This window comes from Kwoniella shivajii, chromosome 5 (assembly GCF_035658355.1).
Source record: "Kwoniella shivajii chromosome 5, complete sequence".
Taxonomy (NCBI): Eukaryota; Fungi; Basidiomycota; class Tremellomycetes; order Tremellales; family Cryptococcaceae; genus Kwoniella; species Kwoniella shivajii.
In genome coordinates, this window is record NC_085912.1 from 452812 (window position 1) to 469838 (window position 17027).

At 40.8% G+C, this 17027-nt stretch overlaps 9 protein-coding genes across 9 annotated transcripts; 2 read left to right on the forward strand and 7 right to left on the reverse strand.

Moving 5' to 3' along the window:
• Positions 1–272: 272 nt before the first annotated feature.
• On the reverse strand, positions 273–2033 carry IL334_003920 (uncharacterized protein; the record flags this gene model as incomplete). Its single annotated transcript, XM_062935644.1, has 3 exons — positions 273–797; positions 974–1261; positions 1527–2033. 3 exons carry the CDS (start codon positions 2031–2033, stop codon positions 273–275), a joined length of 1320 nt encoding a protein of 439 aa, XP_062791695.1.
• Positions 2034–2799: 766 nt separating this feature from the next.
• Positions 2800–4175, forward strand: IL334_003921 (uncharacterized protein; the record flags this gene model as incomplete). Its single annotated transcript, XM_062935645.1, has 5 exons — positions 2800–2912; positions 3045–3171; positions 3388–3688; positions 3794–3875; positions 3989–4175. The coding sequence occupies 5 exons, from the start codon at positions 2800–2802 to the stop codon at positions 4173–4175; spliced, it is 810 nt and encodes a 269-aa protein (XP_062791696.1).
• A 298-nt stretch (positions 4176–4473) lies between these two features.
• Positions 4474–5681, reverse strand: IL334_003922 (uncharacterized protein; the record flags this gene model as incomplete). The annotated part of the gene is made up of 5 exons (XM_062935646.1): positions 4474–4607; positions 4671–4780; positions 4872–4899; positions 4981–5059; positions 5229–5681. The coding sequence occupies 5 exons, from the start codon at positions 5679–5681 to the stop codon at positions 4474–4476; spliced, it is 804 nt and encodes a 267-aa protein (XP_062791697.1).
• A 484-nt stretch (positions 5682–6165) lies between these two features.
• IL334_003923 (endoplasmic reticulum vesicle protein 25) lies at positions 6166–7401 on the reverse strand (the record flags this gene model as incomplete). Its single annotated transcript, XM_062935647.1, has 7 exons — positions 6166–6213; positions 6282–6355; positions 6470–6600; positions 6739–6808; positions 6881–6965; positions 7050–7198; positions 7305–7401. The coding sequence occupies 7 exons, from the start codon at positions 7399–7401 to the stop codon at positions 6166–6168; spliced, it is 654 nt and encodes a 217-aa protein (XP_062791698.1).
• A 486-nt stretch (positions 7402–7887) lies between these two features.
• IL334_003924 (cysteine-tRNA ligase) lies at positions 7888–11135 on the forward strand (the record flags this gene model as incomplete). Its single annotated transcript, XM_062935648.1, has 11 exons — positions 7888–7974; positions 8050–8138; positions 8203–8299; positions 8415–8810; positions 8879–9194; positions 9368–9600; positions 9684–9791; positions 9877–10002; positions 10056–10153; positions 10214–10487; positions 10590–11135. The coding sequence occupies 11 exons, from the start codon at positions 7888–7890 to the stop codon at positions 11133–11135; spliced, it is 2370 nt and encodes a 789-aa protein (XP_062791699.1).
• Positions 11136–11265: 130 nt separating this feature from the next.
• On the reverse strand, positions 11266–11721 carry IL334_003925 (uncharacterized protein; the record flags this gene model as incomplete). Its single annotated transcript, XM_062935649.1, has 3 exons — positions 11266–11426; positions 11512–11584; positions 11644–11721. 3 exons carry the CDS (start codon positions 11719–11721, stop codon positions 11266–11268), a joined length of 312 nt encoding a protein of 103 aa, XP_062791700.1.
• A 429-nt stretch (positions 11722–12150) lies between these two features.
• IL334_003926 (uncharacterized protein) lies at positions 12151–12678 on the reverse strand (the record flags this gene model as incomplete). The annotated part of the gene is made up of 3 exons (XM_062935650.1): positions 12151–12362; positions 12436–12508; positions 12601–12678. The coding sequence occupies 3 exons, from the start codon at positions 12676–12678 to the stop codon at positions 12151–12153; spliced, it is 363 nt and encodes a 120-aa protein (XP_062791701.1).
• Positions 12679–14132: 1454 nt separating this feature from the next.
• On the reverse strand, positions 14133–14652 carry IL334_003927 (uncharacterized protein; the record flags this gene model as incomplete). The annotated part of the gene is made up of 4 exons (XM_062935651.1): positions 14133–14161; positions 14233–14364; positions 14432–14504; positions 14575–14652. 4 exons carry the CDS (start codon positions 14650–14652, stop codon positions 14133–14135), a joined length of 312 nt encoding a protein of 103 aa, XP_062791702.1.
• A 522-nt stretch (positions 14653–15174) lies between these two features.
• Positions 15175–16985, reverse strand: IL334_003928 (uncharacterized protein; the record flags this gene model as incomplete). Its single annotated transcript, XM_062935652.1, has 11 exons — positions 15175–15234; positions 15301–15344; positions 15420–15624; positions 15683–15710; positions 15764–15901; positions 15959–15995; positions 16046–16157; positions 16257–16281; positions 16345–16474; positions 16570–16696; positions 16743–16985. 11 exons carry the CDS (start codon positions 16983–16985, stop codon positions 15175–15177), a joined length of 1149 nt encoding a protein of 382 aa, XP_062791703.1.
• Positions 16986–17027: the final 42 nt, after the last annotated feature.

Here is a 17027-nt window from a genome sequence, read left to right on the forward strand (position 1 = left end):
GTTCCATATCGAGCTATTATATACATCTCACTGGTCACATTTGATAGAATGATTGATATGGATTTGTTAAACTGTATATAATATATGTATTTATGCTTGTGTAGTTATTGATAAATCTATATCAACCAAAATTTATGCTGATGCCAATATTCATTTAACCCTCATTTTTTCTTTGTTTCGTTACATTACATTTTACATCCTTTCTATGTAATAAATTTATATATCTATTTCATTTCTTCATTTTACTTTCTGGGTCTTCGCATCAATCGTCATCATCTTTTTCTGAAATTTTGTTGAGTCTGATTGTGGTTCGCAGAACCATTCATTTTCAAAGCTGTAGTCGTACTGGTACCAACAGATTGAGGAATTTCATCTAACAGTTCATTACTTATATGTATCGTTGGTGTTGAAGTTGAACTTGTTGTTGACGTCGTTGAGGAATCTGCTTCATCTTCATTCTCATTTTCATTTTCATCTTCATCATCCGATCTCGAATCTTCTGCACCTTCACCTTTAACAACCTTGATAGCTACTCTGCAAGCCATGTAAAACCATATACTAGCCAGAATCCATAAAAAGGTGACCAAACCTATGAATCCCAAGTAAGTCGTATAGGTTAAATAGTTTCCTGTAGAAGGTGACCATTGAAATTTTATAAATCGGGGAGCATCGTAGAATGAAGTTCTCATCACTAGGAAAAGACCAATTTCACGTGAAAATAACCACGAAACGAGGAATACCACAAATGTTAGATCACACACAAAGGAGAATGACAAGTATCGAAGCATTTTGGCGAGCTGACAGTGGTAGGGTAGTAAAGTCAGCTCAGGCGCAACAAGCAGGTAGATCCTCAACAGTGATGGGTGACGGCGTCAGAATGTGGTCGTCTCTGAGACGATGGTGGTTGAAGCAACAGGTGATAGGAATTCACGGACAGGTTTCGTTTGATGGCAATAAGAAAAGCTTCACTCACAGGTAACCATATATCGCAGAAATCCATTAAAACATGGATGAGTACTCCTACTCTAGTGAAATTCGCCATATAACTAGTAACGATCAAGATAATCGTCAAGACGTGATGACCGAACATTTGCCAATGATCTTTTCTTCTCTTCTCAGTGTTGATAACGTATATCTGATGAAACCACCATCCTAATTGAGCCAGATAATAGAATTTTGTTAAAGCCGGTAAAGGTGTATAAGGATATGTACCCCATAATTGTTCGGGTGAAGTTGGATTTGGTATAGAGTAGAGTGTGAACTATTTATGACAGATGTTAGCGGAAAGTTGAGAGATGATAGCCTGATTCAATGAAGTTTCTGAAAGGCACATCGAGGACAGAGGGTATAAGCAGAGATTTGTCGAGTTGACGTTATGTAACTTCAAACCGGGCCAGCAAGATATATTGCATGAAGTGGTAGTTCAACCCATTCTCAAGGGATTAAAATTCTTTGGCCGGAGTACGATAGCAATTCATACTTGCCGATACCGTCTAGATCCCAAAAACAAAGAGAAGTAAACTCACCATTCCTAAAGTCCAGAAGATACTACAATATAACCAACTCCAAGCTTGTTCCGAAAATCTAGTGACATTATGGTGTCTTTTCTTTTTATCTTTTTTACTTTCTTTTATTATACCATTCTTTGATTCTTTCGTTAGGATATGATTTGCGAATGGTTGAAAAACATAGATCATTGTGAATGATCTTAATAAAGTGAATATTATACACCATGAAAAGACAAAGTATAAATCTTTAGGTCCTTTGTCATATAGTAATGTTAATTTCGATAATCCCCCAGATCCTCCAGATGCTGTCCCTGCCCCTTTCCCAGTCCCTAATGCTGATGCGACTGTTGAACGAAATATCGCATCATATGTACGGCTATGAGTATGAGTATGAGTATGAGTTGGAATAGGATGTGATGGTATTGGATATGAAAGTAGTAAGAATGGATGTAATGATTTTGGTAAATATGTTGAAACTAATAAAGGTATAGTTGATAATGTTGATGTAGTCATATTGTATGCCATTTTTTGAGGAATACCCAAAGATGGCTCTTTGTCGTTGTCGTTGTCGTTGTCTGTCAAGTGAGTCTTTGACGAGTTTGGAAGATAGGAAGAATCGTTTTCGAGATATTCTTTATTTTTCCACTCAATATGTTCCTTCTTCCTACTGTGGATGAAAGTGCAGAGCGTAATTGCGTCTCTACTTGGTATATGACCTCTTCTTAAGTTTTCCTGGGATATTGACTATCGAATCAACAAGACCAACGTTAGTCTCCAAAAAAGTTCAGCACTTCGAAATTCCGAGGTTCAGCGCGTCCACGTACCCAACGTCCAATGAAAAGATATCCAATAGCTAAATCTTTTCCCTTTTTCGAAACAGCTTTCGAGCGAGTCGTGTTTTTTGAGGAACTATATTATCATTCGTTGATACACTGAATGCGTGAGGATATCTTCTTATTCTGTGACGGGGGTTATAGCTTTGAACGGTAGTGAGTGAGTGGTCGCAGTAGTTGTGATATGATAATTCAACCCCTGCGATGAAATCTTTTTGTTCTTTTTTCCTACAAACGTGAAGCACCCCACATGCAAACGAGCAGACACGCGTCAATTTGATCCCGCCGATATAGGAAACACTGTTTAGTCCATCCATTTATAACAGGCCATCTCTTTGGTACGCTTCCAACTCAAAAGAATAAGTCAAAGTTATCGATAAGTTAAAGTAGAACCCATCTTGATCACCATCTTCAACACACCCCTATTACAGACAAGCCAGTGGGTCAAACAAGAAGCGATGGCACTATCGACACCTTCACCGACGTTATACGTCTCAAACTTGGAGACGAAAACGAAGAAACCGGAATTGAGAGCATCACTGTATGCTTTATTCACTCCATATGGACAAATGTGAGTTTGTTATCCGCATCGACTCGTCCTCACATCGACAAGGACCAACATTCATCCCTCTGAGCCGCAGCATGACTCTGATGCTCCAATTCAGACGAGCAAAACTGATGCTCATCTCTTTCCATCACTCAGCATCGACATAGTAGCGAAGAAACATGCCGGGGGAAGAGGTCAAGCTTTTGTCGTTTTTCGAGAACAAGCTGCTGCTACTGCTGCATTAAGGGGTCTATCAGGTGAAGTATTCTACAACAAAGAGCTGGTGAGTGAAAAATGTCTGTCTGCCCAGCCTTATTCAGAGGATGGTGATGAGGGAAAATCATCCTCATTCGCCCATCACAAAAGGTGGTCATCTGCCTGCTATCAAACGAGATTCTCCTCGGATATTCATTCATCTAGTGACCAATGCTATACTCACTTTGATCTGTATCTAACCTTGAAAATCAAGCTGATGTTATGATCCCTACGTTCAAATCAGTCAATATCATATTCCAAAGCACCTTCAAATGCAACATTATCAAGACAAGATCCGTCCCTTTCACGTGAAAAAGCAGCTATGGAAGCTGCAAAACTTGTTGTTTCACGTGCTCAAGGTGAATATGAGCAATTAGAAAAAGAAAGAGAAAATGAAGAAGCTGCTTTACGAGGTGAAAAGAGAGATTTGGATCAAGATGAATCTACCGCTCAAGAAGATGGAAGAGAATCAAAGAGACAAAAAGGTGATGAAGATGCTGTACCGGATGAGGATGAAGAAGAGATGGAAATTGAAGATGAAGATGGTAAGTTATATCGACTCCATTACAGAGTGTGGTACAATTGTACCTCTTGAGAGAAGTGAAAAAAATGAAGTCACAGGCTGATTTCCATCGGACGTACCTTTGCAGAAGAAGACGTCAAACCTTCACTCATATGTACGAATTTACCTCCTGAGTGTAATTCAGATATCATGAGTGCATTGTTTTCACAGTAAGTACGGTTGTATTCACTCCTCATTCTAGTGATCACTTCCCCACAACCATGCTAACATTTATCTAATCGAGCGTCGATCACTGACTCATACTTTTCTTTCTTCTGCGCAGATACTCCGGATTCATCGATACCTCATCATATACTTCCAAACCACCTTCATCGCATGCCAAACCCAACAAAGGAGCAAGATCATTTGTCGCAACTTTCGAAACTCCCAATCAAGCTCAAAAGGCTTTGGAGGCAACAAAGGGTTATTTGATGCAACCAGGCTGGGAAATGAGCGTGTCACTGAAGTAATATGGTCAAGGCAACTAGGTCATTGAGATTGACAAGAATCATAGATATTTGGTATGGTTCTCGCCAATAGTTAGATGGAGGGTTAGTTGACAAAAGTGGTAGTACTGTATATGGTATGTACATATCGCATAATGAAATTAAACCTTGATTTACAACTGCGTCTGAAGTTATACATCGTAAAACAGTGTATAAACAAACTAGTGTTTACACACTGCATGAAGCTAATTGATGATACGAATCTGAATTGGGTGGAGAACGAAAGCGAAAACTGAAGCATGTGATAAAGATAAAATAAGGATTAAGCTTCGACTTTGTCCTTCTTAGCTTCTATTAAAGCTCTAACAGCGTTTCCCGCACTACTGAATTTAGTGAGGACTTCGGCAGCGCGTTTCATTTCGTTAGAGAAAGCAGTGATGATTCCTCTAGCCTCCTCTATGTATCAAGTGATGTGATGAGCTTTGGTCCGATATGAAGAGTGGCAATGCTAGAACTTACCGTGTCTGAGTTCCTCGTTTGCGATGGCTTTAACACCCTCGGCAAGATCCTTTTGAACCTGGTCATTTAAGTTCTCGAAGAGATAAGTAACGTGAAGTATATTCTCGCTCCTATGATATCAAATATTACTTTCAGCCGAAATCCAAAGTGTATTGCTGGAGAACAAGAGTAGGTCTTCGGGATATGGGGATGGGTACTTACGCATGAGCAAGAGTGTCATGAGTATAATCTGCACAACCCATTCATCAGCTTCTGCTAATACCGAGCTCCAGGTATTATAAAGCTGACGAGATATTGAGATCCCACTTACCCTTTAAAAACTCAACTAATTCTCCTTGAAGTTTATCCCAGGAAGCTTCGAGTTCGGTCTTAGAGTCAAAGACGTGGATCTGAAAGCCAGGTAGTGAGCTCTCATCCCTTTGCAAATATGTGGAGGATGTCGACAGCGTTATAAACCTGACAGGTAGATTCCACAAGAGCAGCGGAATAAAGATCATAGGCCAAGGGGGTTATCGGGCTAAGAGACTGAATGAGGCAAGTTGCTCCAGATACACTTACAGGAGCCATAGCATCAAATTCGTCGTCAATGTCATTCCCATCTTCATTTCGATTCTGGAGTTCCTTTTCGTTGATATTGATGTTTGAAGCATTCTTCTTTTTCCTTGGAGTGTTTTCTTCTTCGACTTGAGGTGAAATGGCGACAATAGTAGCGGATGAATTTGAATCCTGATTAGCTCTTCTGGTGAGTTTCTTACCGGGACCCATATTGACACTTGCAGGCGATTTGTATTGTGCATTGACACCGTTGTACCTTTTAGGAGTCATTTGGGGAGTAGAATAAGTATGGCCCAGTTTAGATGAATCGTTAGTATGATTAGTGGAGGGAGTGGAAGGACGATGATGATGTTCCTCGTCAATACCTATGATATCAGGAGAAGACCGAGTTCTCTTATTTGGGGTAGGTCGAGAATGATTGGATTGGTTTTTCGCGTGAGAGAATGGACTAGACATTGTGAGACGAGGTATGAGTACAAAGTTCTGTACTTTCGAACAAACAGCTTAAAGGAGAAAGTTCGATTGATAGGACAAAGAGATGAAGAAAGAAAAGAAAAGACAAGAGGAAGGTGGGGGATGTGTCAAACCGTTCAATGGAAACGGTGAGGAAAGTCGCGTCAACCCACTCAAACTTGACGCACAGACCAACAATCTTTTCTCACCAACCATTCTCACACGTCATCATCTCACCTTATGCGTCAAGTCAAGCCAAGTGAGAAGATGAATGGATATACAAGTAACGAGTGCTTGGATGGTGACTGGTGACCGTCCATACTGTGACGAGTCATGTCAGACCAAGTTCGTGCAGCAATAGGGGGTAAAAGCAGAATGTCTTGAAGGGCGATTATGTAGAAACAATGATGGTCCGCGCTGGAACCATGATCGACGTGAAGTTGACAGTAGACATGCTATGCATTTCTCTTCATTCCTAAATTGTATACTAGTCAATGAGATATTTCCGTTTGAAGAAGGACCGTAGATGAACGAGCTGCGATGATTCCAATGTCAGCTATATACCGTTTTTGAGAGACTTAAATGTAAACATCTGAAGCTCACCTGCCAGATGCCTAATCCTATTATACCCAGTGTTATGAGTATAGAGAAATTCTTTACTCGAGCATTTGTGCTTTCTACATTCCCAGTCGAAGCCAAACATCAGTTTCGGTAATTCTCCATTCACGCCTTTTTCATCCACTTATCGGTACGGGGAAGGGAGAAGGACATGGTCAGTAATCGGGACTAACCATTTGTATCCCTCATTCTCATTTCTCTTCTTTGCAAATAACCCATCTCATCGACTATCTCTTTTACTACAGCTTCTAATTTACGCATTTCAACTTCTAAGATCGAAAGTGATTCTTGATTTGCTATGGCGCTATGGGTCAAAAAGAAATCAGTGACGACTCAAAATCAAGACATCTACTGGATGAGATAGCGACATATGTCATAGTATATCGAGGATAGGGTGTCTGGAAAGAGCTTGGAGAGGACAGCGAGAAACAATTTGCCTTACTTGTAATCAACCGCATCTGCACCAATATCAACGTCCAAATCCACACTTCTTGATACTTTTTGATTGGAGTCTATGTATTCAACGATTTATGGTTCAGTCTTGTATAAAGGTATCGTATGGACGTCAGATGGACGGTACTCACCACTCTCAAGGTAGTTCCTTATACATACACCGACATCAGCAGATTCATGTGTAGTCACAGCCAATCTAGTTTCTCCTTTAATATCCTACAAAATCCATTTTTGGCCAAACACTTATCAGCTATACCGTACATCCCTTCAGTGACGATCAAAGAAAGGGTCATAGCTGACCTTTTTCGATAGGTACACATTTCCCCTTTCTGATCCATCTAAAATTTCAATGTCAACCCTTTGACCTGGTTCATAAGGTACATTCGCTGTAACTATTACCAATGAATGTGAAGATGCAAAGTTCCATATACTGCACAGTAAGCAGTCAGCTAGAACTCGCGATGATCCCGCGGCGAGTAGTAGCTTACCAACCTAGGAGTAAAGGTTGTCAGCTACATTCCACTTCTGGTTGTCAAATCCGGAAATCCAACTTACGAGGTTTGGGATATCGATCAGCTACTAAATCGAATTTGACTGCATATACAGCTGATATCGCCGATAATAGCAGGAGAGCCGGTCGAAGTATCATCATTATCGTTCTACTCACTCGTCGTCAACTCGTAAAAAGATCGTTCCAGGTTAATCTATGAAAGAAATGTGGTCTTGTATGATGCCCATATACACTGAAACGAATAAAAGACAAGATCTCCTCCACGTCCTAAACGCGTTGTGCTTTTCATACTTCATATAGGCTCACGTGGATTTCTGGTCTCGGCGTGCCTAAACTCCGTCGATTATTTCCGGTTTCCGGCAGGCAGTTTGACATCGAGTTCATCGTTGTCACTTTTTTTCTAATCTGGCAAAAGTAGTGTTGCAAAGGGTTTACTTGACAAAGGAGAACCTGGATCCCACTTCCATTAGATACCCTCTCTGTAGATAACTTGGACGGCCTGAATTCAAATATCACTCGACTTGCTGTATGAGATCAATCCTTTTTTCAAGCTCAAAACGCTCTACACCTTTAAAATCAAATTTCACCCTTATTCAACCTTTCTTTCCCTTCGTCAGAAATTTCAATATGTCCGCATCCAAGGCCTCGACATCAACTCAGCCCATGGACGAAGAACCAGTATTAAGAGTCTTCAATTCCTTAACGCGTACAAAGGTACATAGTCTTACAAATCTAGGGTGAATCAGTCGTGGAATGAAGCTGACAAGATTCATTCGGTGTTTAATTCAGGATGTATTCAAGACTAAAAAACCTAAACACATAGATTGGTATAATTGTGGACCAACAGTTTATGATTCGAGTCATATGGGTCATGCTAGGTCAGCTATACTCAAAATAGTACTAATAGACTGGAATCTTCAGCTGAGAGATTTGCACTCATAGGAATTACCTTACGCAAGATATCATTCGAAGGATATTGAGAGATTATTTTGGGTACAATGTTAATTTCGTTATGAATATCACGGATATTGATGATAAGGTGTGTAAATCTCCGTCATGCTTGCTCGGCATCTCGATCTTGATATTCTCTACTTTCCCTATATGTGCTCGTCCAGCGTGTTTAGTAAAGAGAGCTAATTCATTCATATCGTTAGATCATCCTCAGAGCAAGAGAAAAATATCTCCTTGATCAAACAAAATCTTCGAATCCAACTCTTACACCTGGACTCATTAAAGATACCAGAATAGCTTTTGGCAAATTCTTGAGTTCAAAACTTATCAAATCCCTTCCTTCACCAATCGATACCTCTTCCACGACAGATGATTTAGAGATATTTCATACAATCTTAGATAAATACAAGACCGATGCAACATTTGCAGAATCAGCTAGAACCAAAGAAGAGAAATTCGCTTTGTATATTGCGAGTTTGTTAAAAGCTCACGGTGCTATCAAAATCGCTGAAGGGAAATTGAATGGATCAAATCAACAGGATGTAGATGATTTGATTGACGGTGCAAGTGACGTTTTAGGTCCTTATTATGGTGAAACCGTAAGTTCTCAATCTCCATCTCTTGATGGATATCCAGGTAATATACTTAAAGAATGGATGTTCTATAGCTTGGACATACAATAAAAGACCCCATATCAGTTTCGAGAACACTAGCTTTATACTGGGAATCAGAATATTTCAAAGATATGGAAAGATTAAGAATATTACCACCAAATTTCAAACCCAGAGTGTCAGAATACGTCAATGAAATCGTTCAATTCGTTTCGAGAATTATAGATAACGGATTCGCTTATGAAGCTGAAGGAAGTGTATGGTTCGATGTGACTAAATTTGATGGTGCGGAAGGTGATGGTTTCAGACACGAATACGCTAAATTACAACCTGGGAGTAAAGGTAATAAGAAATTGATTGATGAAGGTGAAGGTGAGTGATCTTTCTGATTTCCCATTTTTTCCCGTATTCCCACTCTGTCCGTGACTTTTTCACTCGAATTCAATTGTGACAAGATCTATCGAATGTCGCCTTGCTTCGCATACAGGCATGACTCGGACTCTACCTATTCTTTACCGTGCAAAATGCTGACCTGAACTGTTTAGGCGCTCTTACCGGTTCAAAAGGGAAAAGACAGTCCGCAGACTTCGCACTATGGAAAGCAAAATCAAAACCTGGTGAACCAGCTTGGCCTTCCCCTTGGGGAGAAGGTAGACCAGGTTGGCATATAGAATGTTCTGTTATGGCTTCTGCTATATTAGGAAAAGGAATGGATATACATTCAGGTGGTGTAGATTTGATGTTCCCCCATCATGATAATGAGTTGGCTCAAAGTGAGGTAAGTCAGCTCCAGCCCATTCTTACCTTACATAGAACAGGTCAAAGAGGATATAAGCTTACTAGTACTGCTACGTACTACAGGCATATCATGGATGTCAGCAATGGGTGAATTACTTCCTGCATACGGGTCATTTACATATTGAAGGTTTGAAAATGAGTAAATCGTTAAAGAACTTCATTACTATAGAGGTAAGTCTCTTCCCGTCGCATAATGAGGATCGCAAAGTGTCACTTCCTTTACTCAGCTGATAATTGTCTCTCCTTTGGATCACAGGAAGAGCTATCCCGAAATACTGCTAGACGATTGAGACTCGCGTTCATGCTTCAAAACTGGAACCAGAAGCTGGACTACAGTCGTGGCTTGATTGCTGACACGAAAGCGAAGGAAGAGACTTTCGATGTAGGTTACCAGACTATATCCATATCTGTTCGTACTAATATCGGGTCACGCAGAACTTCTTCGCCAACGTGAATGCTCGACTCTCCCAGGCTGGTTCTTCTGTTGATGATCAACATGGTATGGGAGAAGCTGAAATCGCCCTCACAAACCAGTGAGTATTATCTCCTCGGCAAGATATCCGTATGGGGTGCTAACATCTATTTATTCGAAGTATGTTCGGTGCCCAACGTGACTTCCACTCTGCCCTTTGCGATTCCTTCAATACTCCTTCAGCCATCCAAGTACTCCTTGATCTCATTGCCAAGACAAATATATATTTCTCCGCTCGAGCAAGAGACGCTAATCTCGGCGTCGTCACGAACGTTGCCGAGTGGATAACAAGGATGTTGAGGATGTTTGGACTGGGTGAAGGGGCTCCTGCGAAGAATAGTATAGGATGGGGATTAGCTGTTCAAGGTGGAGACGATGCGCAAAATGGATCAGACGTGAGTTGATTCCTGAATAGTACGATCCGAAATGTTTAACCTTCCCGCCGTACAAGCATGACCTATCATGCAAGAATAGAAGCTGACGGGACCCATCTATAGACTTCAGCACAAGTTGAACCATGGGCAAGAGCAATATCCTCGTTCCGAGATACCGTACGAAAATTGGCCATGGACAAATCTATCTCTTCTGATCAATTGTCAAAACAGATCTTAGCTCTTTCAGATAGGTTTAGAGACGAAGAAGCTGTTAATCTTGGACTACAATTAGATGATGGACAAGGAAATGACGGAGGAGCATTGTGGAAGATTGTCGATCCATCTTCTTTGATATCGGCGAGAGAAGAAAAGAGGAAGATAATAGCTGAAAAACAAGCCAAGAAAGAAGCTTTAGCCAAAGCAAATGAAGAGAAAAGAATTGCATTGCTTGAAAAAGGTAAAATTTCACCTAAAGATATGTTCAAACCACCTCAAGTACCCACAGACTTATATTCAGAATGGGATGATCAAGGTATCCCAATAAAAGATGTGGAAGGTAAAGAAGTCTCGAAAAGTGCACAGAAGAAATCCTTGAAAGAATGGAAAATTCAAGAGAAGTTACATGAGAATTATCTGACATGGAAGAAGGAACAAGAACAAGCGCAATAATGAGTTCGTTATATAATCTAGTACCGTGTGTATACATATACCATTTCAGTTATTCAGTTTGTTCACTGTAAATACCATCGAGGAATTTATGCATTTCAATACCAGATTTGTGAAGACATCATGCATCTGTCTAATGACTTGGTCCTACCACTCGATATCGTATTTCAACATCCATATTTTTCGATTCGAGAGATTTGACAAATCTCCTAACCTTTTCTTTATCGAAAGACTGAGAAGATCCCCAACCATACATGGCGCTATTTGGAGGTATTTCTTGATGAATGATATCATCTATGACATGGTCGTCAACGTATACTCTATCAAAGAAGCTGGTCTCGGGACTTTCAGCGAGATCAGAAGATGAGTCAAAACATACCATATGATCCAGTCCAAAGTGGGTTCGGTCCACGTTCACTTCCTTCTCGATAAGTCATCATAATGTACAAAGTCTACAACCACAAGTGGAGAGGATCAGTATATGCATCTGATTGGCTCAGATATGACTTACATATTTTGATTCTGATTTTGCATCTTCAGGGATCTCGTCAAGAGTAAGTTTTTTAGGTCTCGAATGAACAGTGCCCATTTTGACTTGATTTCCACTCATGAGTTTGGGAACGAAAAGAACTATTGAAGATTATGAATTGCTATTGCGTTTAAAGCATTGTTTAAGAAAACACGTCTGTGTGGAAACCACTCATCTCCAACTCCCAGCCTAGTGTCAGTAATCATCATCAATGTGATGCTATGATGGGGGTGTATATGTTGAGGCTTGTGATGTGAGTATGATGCGTATCCGTGTGTATTTCTCTTAAATTGTATTGATTTAGCATAATAACGCATTGACCAATTTTACATTGCAGACTAAATTAGTCTGTACATCTTCGCAATGCTTTAATTAAGAGCATATCCCAATGATCATAGTGACAGGTGATCAACAAATAAGTACATACATACAAAGTCAAATGAACCCAATGTACAGCTTTCTTCATACATGTCTTCCAATTGTCCAATCTCAACTTTCGTCATCCGTCTTATCGTTATCGTCGTGAATGTGATCTTGAGTTAGGTGTTTCGGACCCATTAATCGATATCTAACTTTCGCTTCCATCTCTTTAGATCTTACTGAACATATGAATCTTTCTACTTTATTCTGATCGAATGCTTTGGGTGAAACCCAGCCGTATAAAGTTGTATTGGGTGGAAGTTCCTGATGGATCGTGGGTTCTATCGGAATGAATTAGGATTACGATCAATCATCGTTCTCGTATGAGCATTCTCTAGGGATGATGGCACTCACCGATAGATCCTTGCCATACTGGATCAGGTCCATGCTCTATCCCATCTGGATATATCATAATGACGAACAAACTCTGTTTACAATCGTTCATTCAGTACAACCAGATCGCCCTCCTTCCAGATAGATACCAAGTATGAATTCGGAGAGACAGGGGGTGATACTCACATGCTCCGAACTTGATATGAGATCAGATGGAATATCCGCTACTGACAATTTATTGGATTTCGAAAGGGTAACACCCATCTTTTAACTCTTTCACAATTCGTGTATGAATGAATGATTTACATGTAGAAGGCATCTGAGATTAAATTTATATGTACACAGACATATATACATATATACATGTAAGCATATAATGATTGAGGATCCACTTTCTACTCGGAATGAACATCTCCAGCTCTTCACATCTCAAACTTATGTGGTACCTTTTTACCGGGTCAAGTCCCAACGCCAAGTGGAAATCCATACAAATCATATCGAGTATATTAAAGACACACAAGTGACGCAATGAACTTGTCTCATTCATAGCGTATTTCCCATGTCATGGTTCAGATGACCTCAGGGATGATCGGCTTCAGCTCCGCTCAGAAAAGTTAGTTTTGTAACAGGGTTACAAGTACTCGTATGAGCGATACTCGTAGCTGTCAACTGATCATGACTCTGAACATTCCCACAACGAAAAAGAGATTTGCACACTCTAAAAGATAAACTTAATTGCGTTATAGTGCAGTCTAGTACCAGGTGCCTGACCGGTTGTCTCACTATGGACATGTTATCTCCGAGCTTTCCTACAGTAAAACGATTACCCACGATTAAGCGATCTTTTTGCATGAGGTTTGTATATACATGAAGCATGCATTCAGACTATCTTCTTTCTGTCTGATATTTCTGTGATCAGAAGAACACTTGAATGAGGGCTTATTGAGGAGGAGGTTGATTGCAGATTTGATGTTCGACTGCGATATCAAGCACGAATATCAGTTAGTTATACGTATGAGAAGTCTAACCTGTTTTTACTACTCACTAGAGTCGTCTATACTTCGAAAGAATCGCTCAATGGCAGTATCGCCAAACGGCCCATGTTGAGATAAGATTATGTTCGCATGATTTCTAGTGAAACGGGAAGCAAATTTATATGTAGCTGAATCTCGATGCAGAACGTAAGCAGTAATTCAAGGTCAGGAACGCATTTCTCGAACTTTGCTTTGACTTACTATTGGAGTTTACCATGCTCATACTTTGTCAAAATGACTTTTTCTGACGATGCAGTATCGTTTCTGATTTGAAGTCAAGTGCGATACGTGTAAGTTTAAGGTAGCTAGTCGATGAATTACATACTTGATTCTTTCTTATGTAGCATAATGACCATGACTCGCTACTGATGTACAGTACATAGGAGAAGGGCACAGAAAGTCGTTTTGAGAGCTCCATATCTTTCATACACACTGAGAAAGGAGAAAGGACAATCGAAAAGTAGTGAACAGCCGCTTTATCTGTCTTTACACTTCAAGTATACGCTACTTATGGCCCTTTTCCACTTTCTTTCAAGCTGCACTTCTCACAGGTGAACACACTATCACCAAATCGGGACGGTAAATTTACATAATATACTCTACATTATCACGGCTGTACAGTCTTATACATACGGGATTAAACTCAGACAATCTCCGTGACATGAGTCGATCGTAGCAGATATATCAACATTCGTAGAAAGCATATAGGACGTCTATGTTTCAGCGTATTAGAATTCTTTCCTTCAAATACATGATATCAACGTTTGGAAGATTGAGTACTCACGATGACGAGAATCTGCAGCTACCTGAAGCTGCCGTAAGAGGTGTTGGACTTCTTCATGGCGGAAAGGGTCATCTTGTCCGAAAATGGCGTACGTGTGGCCTCGATAGTCGTAAGCCGCAAATCCATATATACCTAATTCAACACGAGTCAGTGAGCGGGTGAGTGAAGAAAGGAGGATATGTCGGTGAGTGATACTTACGAGGGTTCTCGGCGTACTTGGCAATGACTTCGTATACTTCCCTTCTCGCTGAAGGGATGGTACAGTATAGCTTCTGATAATCATGATAAGAAAATCAGCTCTGAGAGTTTGCGCATGACAGATGCTTTCGAGGTTGAACATACTATGGACCCTGGAGCGTCGATAAGTGTGAATTGAGGAAAGTTTTTCAAGAATGGGTTGATTCGGGATGGTAATGACATGTTCTGATGCTGAAGCTTTACGAGAAGTATCGTTTAAGAAAGGGAGAAAGAGTTACGAAGTAATTTTACAAGTACTAATACAGTATCGTTCTTTCAATGATAAGTATTCTCATAAGCACGAGGCTCAATTGTAACGTACGATCAACTGGATTGCAACACAGAAGTGGCGATCATTTTCGAGCTTCCAACCCTAACAACCAAAGGATGCCGATCAAAGTAGACCTGATACTTCGCGCACTGGTCTCGTGATTATCTCTCAGATCCGTTGGTTATTGTAAAGCAACAGTTTCTCATATGAAACCGTCACAACTTCGGGAAATCGAGAACGTTTCGCAAGAGGAAACCCCATAGCAGCAATCGCTCACGTGCTTCGCATATACTCATCTGTGAGATCTTGATGATAATCAGCTCCTATACATGTCAACGTGTTATATTTTACGAGGTCCTACAAAGGCTACATTGCTCCAATGTAGCCTTCGAGCTGATTCCGCTCGAGGGCGTGAGATCGGTAACGTGAGTAATCTAATCATTTAGAGCGAAAATCTTCACTTCGCCGCTGTCGATATTGATGGAATGATAAACCTGCAAGAATAAACAATCAGTATGTTCACACTTTCGTTGATACCCGCCGTGTACTTGAATTCTCACATTATGGAGGAAAGCATTCCCTAAGATCCATTTATCCTCTGAATCTGCCAATACAAGGATAAAGTTAGTCAATTTCCAGCTTCCGTTGAAATCAGGTCAGAATATACAACGCTGCTTACCACTTTGGTAAGTACCGACCAATGCCCAACACTTTCCGTCGCCATCAGGCTTACTGACTAGATTTTCGTATCGCACTGGAAAATTCTTGCCCTCAAATTGAAACCTCAAGGACAAGTCGTCGCTTGATGCCGTACATGATACTTTGGCTCCACCAGCTTCGGCCTCGAGCTCACCGTAAATTGCTGGCATCATACTGCCAGAGAGCTATGGTATATAAGTGAGCTGTAAGTCCAATGCCTTATTCGAAAGTCCTGACACTCACACTGGAGGGATAACCGATACCAGCAGATCTAAGCAAGCCGTCAGCCGTGTTCCCTGCTGTCATCCAGAGAAAACCCATTACCCAGTATCTAACACAGCAACTTGATCAAAGGTAATTGCCTTCCCATCTACACTGATCGAATCCATCTTGACAGCATACAATCCATCATTGTTGCCTGCCCGTGAAAGAACTGCAAAATTTGTGATATCTGCGTATTGGCTAGGCGTGGAACAGCAGTTAGCAGTAATTCCCTGATAGGTGGTCATGATTACTTACGTTCTCGCAGGATCCCCAATGAACATCCCACTTTGAGCTGCCAAAGCGTCAAGTCGGTTTTCGAAAGCCAAAAGGGTTGTAGCTTACCAAATTCACTGGCAGTTTGACGGGGAAGGTAGAAACTGACTTCAGGACTACCGATCTTATTATCCTTGTACAGTTGGGACAACACAGGTGGACTACCACTATTCGTCAAGCTCTACGATCTAAGTCAGTAAGATGCCATGTATACAGGAAAGATGTCTCTGGTCTTCACTGCTTTTTGTCAAAGGTGATGGGACACTGATATCTGACGTACATCGCTCGCTAGGCCAAATGTACCACTGATACAGGTTCATGTGAATTAGCTCTTACAAGTACTGTAGAAAGCTGCTTGTCAAACTTACCTATATATATCACCATTTGCAGCAATCTCTGCAGATATATCAGTAGCGACCAAGAGCGGATAGCTCTCCAAGGTATGTTGTCCAAGCGATATTGTTGTATTCACAAGGCAGCCGGATACAGATCCAGTAGCTGAAGTTGCGATTCCAATAAAATCAGAGACATCCCGCGCTGTGATCCAAGAATGCAACTCGCAGACATTGGCACCAGCCGAAAATTTCACTTACCATACTGGATCTTCACCTGATCGCTACAATCATCCGGTATCTCCGTGTCGATGACAGTCATCTTACCACTGACACAATTCTCGCAAGACTTGTGGGCCGCCCAGAGTTGAGAGGATCCGGTATCAACCTAAGTCCAAATTAGCGACGTTTCGATGGCAATCACTTGGACTTACATGAATATCAAGGAGAATCCCATCTATGACCATCTGTACTGTATATGCGGCCCCTTCAGCTTTCACGTCTAACCGGATCGTCTCCAATTGCTCTTCTCTTTTAATGTTGAGATTCTGTAAGATCGCTGTAGACGAGACAGACAAACATCTCTTCTCGTTCAAAGGGATAGCTATTCCATCAATAAATCCTAGACCAGCTAGAATAAGGTTAAATAACAATGTAAATCTGAAGATAGGGTTCATCTTCTTAAGGCGTAAATTTTACGGGTTTAACTTGCAAATTAA